Genomic DNA, 10,766 nt, shown 5'->3' with positions numbered 1-10,766 from the left:
CAATAACTTGTGCATTTAAAAAACGGGTTCAAAAGCACATAGACTTAATAAATTGATAGAAATAAAATTGGTAATAATGTTGATTATGGTGAGAAATATGGTGATGATGATGATGATGATGACGATGATGATAATAATGATAGTAATAACAAAATGATTATGATAAAAAGTACTTCTACTACTACACTGCTACTACTACTACTACTAATAATAATAACAATAGTAATGATATCAATAATATTGATGATAATAGTTATTTAAATTAATTAGAATTACACTACTAGTAGTACTGATATATTTCAACAGAGAAAATGTTGCTTTTCTGCACTTAAGAGACTGAATATAATGTTCATACCTTTTTGGTCGCGCACTAATAAATAAACACTGGCAGGCCAGAAATTCTCGCTTGTGATAAAGGCACAAATTAGTTGGCATTCATAAGTTGAATCATTTCTTTCATTAGCACCACCCACTGGCGTGGGTGGGGGGGGGGGGGCATGCAGTTCCCCCACCCACAACAACATTCAGACGAGGTTTATTTGTAATTCGATACCAGTGATTTACAAATCTTGCTGAAATGACATGATTTTCCGAGATTTTTTCTCACTTTTTTGTAAATAATACTTTTTTATGCGTGTGTTGGAAAATCCACACGCCAATTTATGCTCTTCAAAATACTTTAGTGCCCCCCCCCCCCCACTTTGAAAAACGTTCCGCGGGGCCTGCACGAACGAACATGTAAGAGTGGTGGTGATGCGGATTTTTTTTTCTTCTTCTGCCCCCGGCCCCCCCCCCCCCCCCCCGAAAAAAAAAATCGCCTTTGCTCACGAGGCTACTGGCACCGCCTCCAAGCTCCACCATTACTACCATTACCATCACCACCATCATCACAACTACCACCACCACTACTACCAGTACCACCAAACAGAGGGTACCGACATCCATATAGGCCCTAGCTAGCTATGCAGTGTGCTGCTGTCATGCTTGCTCGACAGTCGGATATCGCCTCGATCCTCGATTATCCGAGTGGTTGCCAAGCGACGGGCGCGGGTTGCATACACGGACATTTCGCTGCTACCCAACTCTGATCTCTCGCACTGTAATAGCCTATTGACATTCATGAAGCTGGTGTACAGTGCAGAAAAGCGAAATATATTTACCATGAAATGGCGATGGAATAGTCAATTTTCAAAGTAATTTTTTGATATTTCTAACGAAAGAAGAAACAAGATGCCTAAAAAGACAAAGAAAGGAGGAAAGGGAAAAGGCAAAGGAAAGGGGAAGAAAGGGTAAGTTTGTTATTACCTAAAAATGCACGTCATACGCGCCAGAAAGCAAGCTTTGCTGTGCCGAATTGAGTAATGACGGTCCCATATATTGAATTCTATGTCATTATCTGTGAAGGTTACTTGTGCACTGTGCACAACGGTTTGCGGCGCGCGCTAGCCAGTACTTTCGTATTCAATTTTTTTCTCTTCTTCTTCTTCTTCTTCTTCTTCTTCTTCTTCTTCGCTTTAAGTACAGGCCACTGTCGGGTGTATTCTCGTACTGATTGAAGGTGCTGTGCAGGTGTATATAGATCTATAGATCTAGAGTAAAGGAGCCGGTAAATCGAGTATCTTACGCGTGTCTGTAGTGTAAGAAATATGGGTACCATAAAATGAGCTTTATTTCAAGTATTTTTCAGATTTAGAGCCGATTTTGTGCTAGTCGCAAGCTCAAAAGTATCTCATCGCATGTATTAAATCAATGCAGCCGCACACCGCAACGCACACACGATATCTCTGTCTAATTCAGATTCCAATATCCGATCACGGCAGTACTAGTTTTCGGCCTGGCGAGCTCCGGGGAGCTCCTGCGTGGGATAGCTGCTCCGCCCGCTAGTGCTATAGATCAGTGCGGAAACGCACGGCGCGTGCGCGCGCTTCCTATTGACTTTGTACATGCGGCCGAAAACTGGTACGCTATGCCGAAAACTGACTCCGAAAATGAAATGAATATTGTCATGGCAATTCGTGATTTTTTTCTGGGATTCTTGTTTTGTTTAAATAATAATAATATTTGCTTCATGATTTGAACAAAAAATGATAATAAATAGGAAGTAAAGAGTCCTAAAAATAGGATTTTGTCTTAAGTGGCCGAAAACCGGCTCCTTTACCCTATAGATCTATTCAGAAAATAGTATCAATTCTTCAAAGTTCATAAGATTGAGTGAAATATCATGCACTCAATATCATAGTCTACAAATCATATAACCTGGGCAAAGGCATGGGGAAATCAAGTTTTTTGGCGGATAAAAAGGGAAATTAGTCTAATGGGATTAAAATATATAAAGCAATTGATAAATAGTGAAGAACATGACGTCACAAACTGATAACCAAATTGGCAATTTGTGTAGTGATTTCCATTGTTTCATAGTTTTTCATAGTTTTTCAAAAATTTATATTGCTTCCTTATTAGTTATTTGATTTAACTCAAATTTGTTCTGCTCTGTTTCTCTTGTTTTTCTGCATCTATTAAAAGCAAATTATTTTTGGAGTGGACTTACCGGTGGTCTTTAAGAACAATTTCAAATAGTATACAAATAACGCACGTCCCAGAGTGCAATAGCGGTGAATGCAGTACACGCGAGGTTTCTTTAGATTGGTGCCGCTCTGTGAACGAGCCGCTTGCGGCGAGTTTACTGTGCGCACCATCTAAAGAAACCGAGCGTACACTGCATTTACGTTTCGCACAACAGGGTCAAGTGCGTTATTTGTTTTATAAAATAGCGACACAAATAGCAACAAACGAAACTTTAGATCTTAAGTTAGAGTCTACGAGAGTTCGATCTAGATCTAGAGTTATGTTGGTTCTAGACTAAGACCTTGCAGGCTTACCAAAAAGTCAATGGGATTCATTGCCTTGATTAAAAATAAAATCCATACCGTGGGTCTAGAGACGAGTCTTCATTATAAAATCCAAAAGTCAAAACAGGCCTAAATCCAAGGCAAAAGTAAAATAAAAATTTTGCTTTTTAATAATACCCCGCTCTAGCTAGCTAGCTAGAGCTAAGCTACGCGTACGTTGCGCTGGGGATCATGGTGGAGCGTACAATATTAGCTACACGTAGCCTACAATAATTGCAATGCACTCGAGGGAGCGCGTACTACACGTACGCGCGCGCACTGGATCTCCATTGTCACATGTATTATAACTTTTTTTGCGCTTTTTCTGCACTCATTTCTGCAAAATCGTGCTTGCATCAAAAATTTGTCAATGTCATGTGACGCGTATTGACCAATCACGATGCTTAAAATACTAGAGCCATTTTATAATCTATATTCTTGTACAAAAACTTGGCATTCACTTGATAATGCAATATCTTAAATACAACCAAAATCCCTCACAGTCTGTCCAGAGAGATTCTACTTTGGAGTGAACAGCAAGCTGTCCACTCTTGACATCTCAGCAACCGTGCACCAGCCTTGCAACCAGAACACTTTTAAAAATGAAATGGCCGTGCTGGCATACATCATGCCTTGTTCAAGCTTGCTTAATACTCAACTAACATGGTATTGTATACAGGAGCACTTTACCATGAAAATGAGAAAGTACCTGTCATTTAAAGCCTTACATGTAGGTAGCTGCTGATCATGCCTGCAACCATCCTAGTAATTTATTCAGAACTCCCTGCCATAACAAGGACAAACATCTGAAAAGGAAAGCTATGCTCATTACTCTGACATTGCTACCTGTATAACAGACCTGTTTACTAATTTATTTCAATTTATGAATGTTACTCTCCCAAACACTTGTTTACCAACTATGTGATTCACCTGCTATGCATAAGGACATCTCTATAGATGGAATTCACTTTGCACATTAGTTGTTGCTATGTCAGACAAATCTCTGAAAAGCTTGTCAGTCGTTAAGAGTAACTTTTGTTATAAAAGTACCCATCAAATTAGTAAACATGTCTCTTTGATTAATAGATCTCCTACCTGTTAATTTTATTTTGGCTGGTACAATATACAATAACAATAACAAAGGACAAATAAATAAATTGTTTTGATGTCTTACATTTAAGTATTAGAACCTTATGTTCGTCTAGAATTTACAAAAATATAAATCATTAATTTAATGTTCACTATTCCTCACAGGAAAAAAGGATCTAAAGATGCCTCAAAGAAGTTCTCTGATGGAGCCCTGGCCCAAGCTAACACGAGACTATGGGAGTCCAGACTAGTAGCAACAGAGAATGCCAGGCAAGAGTTCCGTGAAGAGGCCAAGAGGCTGGCGCTGGAGAATGAATCGCTCCAGAAGAACATGCATGTCTCTGAAAGGGATACCATTGAAGTCATCACCTATCTCAAGAAGGAAGACCAAACAAAGGAAGATTTGGTAAGTGTTTAATTGAAGCCACTTCAGAGGATGCTTGTAATGTATATATATAATTCCCCCATCAACAATGTCATAAATTAATATCTTTCCTTCTTTTTTTTTCTCTCTTCAATTCAAACTTGTTGAAACTTATTTGACTTTATATTGAGAAAACTTATATGAGCAAGGTACACAATAATAAATTCATCAAACACTGGTCAATGAATCTAAAATTAATTTGTTATATTCCAATTATATATATTTGCTTGAGGAAAGCCAGGAAAGTGTATGGTCTGCACTCTAACTACCATAAATATATAATTACAGGAAGTAGAATTTTAAAGCTATGTTGCCTTATTTTAAGTGATGCATGCAATGATATATTTATAATATGATTTATTTTGTCTTCTTTTCCAATTTTAAATAGATTTCAAAGTTACAGAAGCAGTTGAAAGACACACGAAGAGAATCAAGGAAAGAGAAACAACAAATAGTGAGTAGTCAACTAGTCATATTGATTGAGCAGACTAATGAATCCTTAACCCATATATAAATAAGAAAGTTATCTAGCTTACATCATTTGTATTTACTACAGATGTAATGTTTGGATGCAACACTACCACATTTTATAGAAAAGATTATGATGTAAAGATAATGAGGCTTTCAGAGAACAACATTTAGAGTATCAATTAGTAAATGGTTATATTGAAGCTCAAGGAAATAGCTTATTTTTGCTTTTGTCTGTACCTTGATCCTCATGGGACAGGCATGCTTATAGATACCAGGGCCCCGTCTAACAAAGAGTTAGGATTAATCCGAATCAATCGTAAGTCCTCCAATCAATTGCTAGTTTGCAGTTTCCTATCTCTTATGTACGTGGTTAAAGTTGCGATTTATATCAATTCTTTGTAAGATGGGGCCCAGGCCATCAAAATAAAATATTAGAAAATTAAATGAAAATGAAATAATACATGAAAATATATCAAAGTAAAATATATTTGAACCCAATCCTATTTGAAGAGACATACGGTAACATGTTTCATTCCTTCATCAGATCGAGGACTTCACAGAGAGGTTTCATCAGCTGGAGCAGGCTCTAACAGATAAGACTGAAGAGGTCAAGATGATGCAGAGTGAACTCAAACTGGTCAAAGAGTTTAGGAGAAAGAGAGGGCAGATGCAGAAAGAACTTGATGAGGTAAGTGGCTGCAAGCATAGATTTACTTGTGTAACATAACATTAGTTTTCCTCTTGCTGGCTTGCATATCAGATATTTGGTAATGTTCAGTCATGTTATTATATAATTCCTTCAAAGTAGAAAGAAATATGAAAAGCTTCTGTTTTATAGTTTGATATCAGTACTTAAATACTAAATATGTCCTATTACATCGAAAAGCTAGAATTGTCAAATTATGACTTTTATGTGGAAGAAAGTATCTTTATTTCATGGTACACATCATAATTCCATTTTTCCTGACAATGGGTTGTGATTTTTATTTGTATTGGTATCCAATAAGAAAAGTGGACAAATTTATCTGTGATTCTATCAAGCCTTTTAAAAGTCATTTCCCGTCTAAAGATTTAGGGTTTAGACAGGGTCTTGCATTCACGAAGATAATCAAAGGCAGTTTTCTTCGCAATTGCTTACCGGGGTAATAATATTTTGCAATGTCATTTTGTATCATTTTGTAGATCAAAGAAGAGATGTTCCTAACCAACAAGGAACATCAAGGACAGCTTCAGAGGATGGAGCATAAATTCTTTGAGGAGAAGATCCGTCTCCAGCAGGAGGCCAGTCAGAAGATTGCTGAGCTGGCCGAGAGAGCTCACACTGAGGCTATCAGGTAGGTGGCAGTTTGAACAGACTACCATTAAATTGATTGTGGACTGTCTAGTTTACCTTTAAAATTCAAGTAAATCCTCAGAGGTCCTACTGGTTTTAAGGCCAATGAACTATGTGATTTAGTAGCAGCGGTTCTTCATATATGGGGTACAAGCCCTAGGGGAGTTTTTGAAGGCAAGAAGGGGGGGGGGGGGTATGAATGTGAAATTCTATGTACAATTCAATTACAGGGGGTGGGTCATTAATTATTACTTATGACTTACCAAACTTTGAATTCATGTGATGCCATATCTGCCAAAAGCGATTTGATTGCATTATTACCTAATTTTGTTTATCTGTATCTTCCATAGCAACCTGGATGAAACCACTCGGTCAGTGTACAAGGAGAACGTTCGTCTGACTGAAGCACTCAACTACCATGTGAAGGAAGCGGATGAGCTGAGAGCAGAGAAAGATAAATTACTGAAGGAGAACAGTCAGATTAAAGGAGATAGGGAGCTTCAAGATCAACTCATTCAGGAGAAAGTTATTAGCAGCAAGAAACAAAAGAAACAAATTAACGAGGTAAGCAGGATGTATTAATGAATTCAGGCAAATTACATTTTTCCACCAATTTAATAAAAAATTACTGGAACCCACAATTATGGAATGCACACATATTTTTGTAATGCACTATTAAAACTCAAATTTGGGGGAGTGAAATATAAGATTTCGCATGTTAGGGGAAGTTTATATGCATTGATAAGTGACAGCTTTGTCATATTTTTTTGTGTGAAGTAAGGATTGTTTCAGATCAATCGCACTGTGAATTTCCGTACTTGATTAGCCCATCCCCTGATATGTTATTCTTATTTCAGTGCGCAGTGCACTGTAGTAAAATTATAATGAATAGTTGTTTATTCTAGGGGTGTATTTTTGCATCGAACATAACGATCTATTACAATTATTTACACACGATTAATGTTCACAGCTTCAGGAGAAAGTTCAGAGTTTGGAGACATCCTTGAGTCATGTTGTGAAAGAGTTTGAGAGAGAACAGAAGTCTGGTCAGCAGATGGCGGGCATAGAGGCACAGTCCAGCAAGGTGGAGATAGCTAAACTCATGAGGACGGTTGATATGCAGACCAAGGAGATGAACAAAGTCAAGAAGCTGGCCAAGACTATCCTTGATCAGGTAGGTGTTGTTCTGTTCTTGCTGAAAATCTGGATTTGAACCTGTCCGCCATTTGGGGGGACAGTGTGCATGGGGATAAACATACTTTCATTTTGGAGTGAACTGGGAGATCGTAGACTGGCCCCCATCAAACTTAACTGATTATTTTTCCCCTTTTAAATTTTTTAATTTTTTATTTAAAAATACCTATTGTGTAGAGTTCAAATTTAAAGAGTAACTACCGGTAGTAACTGAGTTCAGTTGACCAGTTCTATCCTACTTTCAAGTTGCTTTAATCATGACATAATGGACAACTACAGCTTTTATATCTGATTGCAATATTTCACATTCTTTTGTAATGTCATGTAAGTATAAATACTAATGCTATGCATCACACAGAAATCAACACAATTTTGAACATATTTGTGCTATCCTTTATTGCAGAGAACTGAAATGGAGCAGTTTTTCTTGGACTCCCTTGAGATGGTGAAGAAAGAGATTGTAGTAAACCAAGCCAAGTATCTCCGTGATGCAGCAGTAGCATACCAGAAGAAGATGTTAGATGCTCACGCCGGCAAGAAGAACCATCCACGCATCAGGACGTTCAATCAAGCAGACAACAGCACTAACAGTGTGTATGCGGATCTCAAGGCTGCCGAGACATGGTAAGATAGCAAATCTATACAGCCCTCACACATGCACAAAATGTATGGTTACAGTCAGCCCCCCCCCCCCCCCATCCCAATATTTTGTTTGTTTGAAAATTGGTTTGGCTCAGTATTCATGAATAATACCTAGGTATATGTATACATATAAAAAAAAAATAAAGCACTTCATTATAATTTCAAATAGTTTAAGATATGTAATTTTTTTTTTTACACCCATTCAAACACTTATTTCCACTTTGAAAATGTCCAATGATAACTCCATGTTATTTTTCATGACAGGTCTGGGCTCGGAACCAAGTTAGACATCAGTGAGCTAACCTGGGAGCAGAGAGAACGCATTCTGAGGTTACTCTTTGCAAAGATGAACGGAGCCAAGACCACTCAGAGGCCAGTCCTGGACCTGAAACCTACAGGAACACAACGGAGACCCCAAGTCTCTGTTCCAAACAAGCACATGTCCACGTGAGTAGGAAAACCCATTCTGTGTACTAGGCATGATAGATCATTGACTCCTTGTTTATTTAATTCATTTATTTTTATCTTTTATTTCACATCCCATTTTCCATTTTTGTCTCTTCTTTTTTTCCCCCTCTTCCCTCCATCTTCAAGAATGTTCACGTTTGCTCTTGCTCTCTTTCAGTCTTGCCATCGAAGCCCCACCTGAGAGTGACGAGGCGGATCAGACGTTCCTCACCCAGGCCGAGTTAGACCCGTCCACACAGCTACCTGCTGTCCATCAATCATCATCCATTGTGGCCATGTGAACATGCCCCCAAGATATCCAGCTACAATTGAACCCGCCCTGTTTGGATTTAGCTTAAAGACGTCCTCTAAAGTGTCTCGATGTGAACAAGTCATGAATGCAAGATAGCCTGGCCCATTTTGATTTAGCTTTAAGCCAATCTCTTAAGTGTTTGGATGTAAACACTGCCTAGTACCAATTTTGCAAATGTAGACTTTCAACATAAGATACATTTATAATTCCGTCCTATCTTCATTCTGATGAGTGCCAAGTGTTTAAGTTGGTAATCATACATTGATTTAATCAGCACTGCAGAATCAATTTAGTTTCATTGTATGAACAGTGCCTTTGAGTTTCTATCCATGATAGACTCTAATACGCAACTATCTGAGCGTCAGTGTTTACAGTGCCTAATTCATATCTGAAAGATATTCTTATCTTGTTACTTTTAAAGTTGCACATCTTAGCCTATCGATAAGAGCTTCAAAGTCATGACAATAAGTTCTATATTTAAATAGCAACTTTGTAAATATGAATATGTATAATATTTATGTATATATATATATACATGTGTACATCTAAATGCCAATCTCTATGAACAAAAAGCTTTTTATCAGTGGTGAGTGATTCTAGAATAACGACAAAAAAATTAGGAAGTTAGATGAACAAATTAAAATTTTGGTCAGACTGTTTCTCTATTCTCTAGATGCAATAATAAATTATGGTGATTGATATAAATTGTAAAATACTTCATGTTGTTAATGAAAAATGGTTATTTAGATGGTTTTCAAAATGATTACTTGCAAGAGAGGTAATCCAAATAAATTTGCAGTGTAGCTGTTAAGTTTGGTATTGCATTCATTTTGGATGTTTAACTACTTGCATGCTCTCTATAAAGAGAAAGAAAATTATAAACCAACATGCAAGAACCATCTCATCTTGAAATCTTATTTAAACATAATAATAGTAACCGAGTAGTACAAGTCTATGCATGAGATTATCCACATGTATTGCATGACAAACTATTCATGTTAATCTTTTATTATAAAATAAAAAAAATACATTTTTAATTACTTTATATTGTTTTCTAGACAGTTTCACTAGAAATGGTTAGTTCTGCCTCCAGTGGATAATATCCTCATACCATCTTTTCTTCCTGAAATTTTTCAAGGTTTTCCTTTCAAATGATTTGCCAATAAAAGACAATGTAATGGGATTTCTCTTCCAAATTAAAAAGAACAAAACTAACTTTTGCAATAAGTGGTAGCTGCCTTTGTGCAGGACTAGCTGTAGAACAAGAATGATGGAATCAAGGCTGTGATAGTTTTCATATCAAATGAATTGTAATCAATATTAAGTGTGCTTGTGAACTTCATTGTAATCTCTATAGGTGATATCCACTTATGTAAAGGCAATATTATTGGAAATACAAAATTTCATTGACTATTTCCATGATGTCAGGAAACCTTTTTAAACAAATGTAAAACTAGCTTTGACCTCCATCTGATGAACAAGTCTTTTCCATAGTGATTAGTTACATACCTGTTTGTATCAATTTTGTTTATATTTTGTACAGAATTAATATCTTATTTAATTGTCTTGTAATTAGATATTCCAGAATGAGCTGAAATAAGCTTTGATATATTAAAAGTCTTGTGTATATTCTGTCAAAACTATACCTTGTGTCATTTCATAGTGCACTGCTTTTAAATGAATTTGAAAAAATAAAAAGTGAATGATGTAAAAAAATAGACACCCCCTCCCCCAAACAAAAGGGGGTGGAATATGATGTGCTATGAACATGTACATGTAAATATTGACCAAGAGCCAAGTGAGAGGATGAAAAGAGGATTTATTTACCCCACCCCCTCCCCCCCCAAAAAAAAAAAACGGCTAAAAAAAGAAGGATAAAAAACAAACAAAAAAGAAAGGTAAAAAAAAAGGGGGGGGGGGGAGGAAAGAAAAAGAAAGGAAGAGACATCTAGAGGGTGAAAAATA

General features: G+C 36.9%; 1 protein-coding gene across 1 annotated transcript; it reads left to right on the top strand.

The window, feature by feature from the left end:
• Positions 1-1,117: 1,117 nt before the first annotated feature.
• On the top strand, positions 1,118-9,612 carry LOC578125 (basal body-orientation factor 1). The gene is made up of 10 exons (XM_778314.5): positions 1,118-1,289; positions 4,143-4,383; positions 4,790-4,855; positions 5,417-5,560; positions 6,055-6,206; positions 6,556-6,769; positions 7,176-7,379; positions 7,803-8,023; positions 8,306-8,488; positions 8,667-9,612. Exons 1-10 carry the CDS (start codon positions 1,231-1,233, stop codon positions 8,788-8,790), a joined length of 1,608 nt encoding a protein of 535 aa, XP_783407.1. The 5' UTR covers positions 1,118-1,230; the 3' UTR covers positions 8,791-9,612.
• Positions 9,613-10,766: the final 1,154 nt, after the last annotated feature.

The sequence above is a fragment of the Strongylocentrotus purpuratus genome, unplaced genomic scaffold (assembly GCF_000002235.5).
Source record: "Strongylocentrotus purpuratus isolate Spur 01 unplaced genomic scaffold, Spur_5.0 spur5_scaffold_5, whole genome shotgun sequence".
NCBI classification, from domain to species: domain Eukaryota; kingdom Metazoa; phylum Echinodermata; class Echinoidea; order Camarodonta; family Strongylocentrotidae; genus Strongylocentrotus; species Strongylocentrotus purpuratus.
The sequence above is the reverse complement of the archived record's forward strand: the minus strand, read 5'-3'. Positions and strand labels throughout refer to the sequence as shown.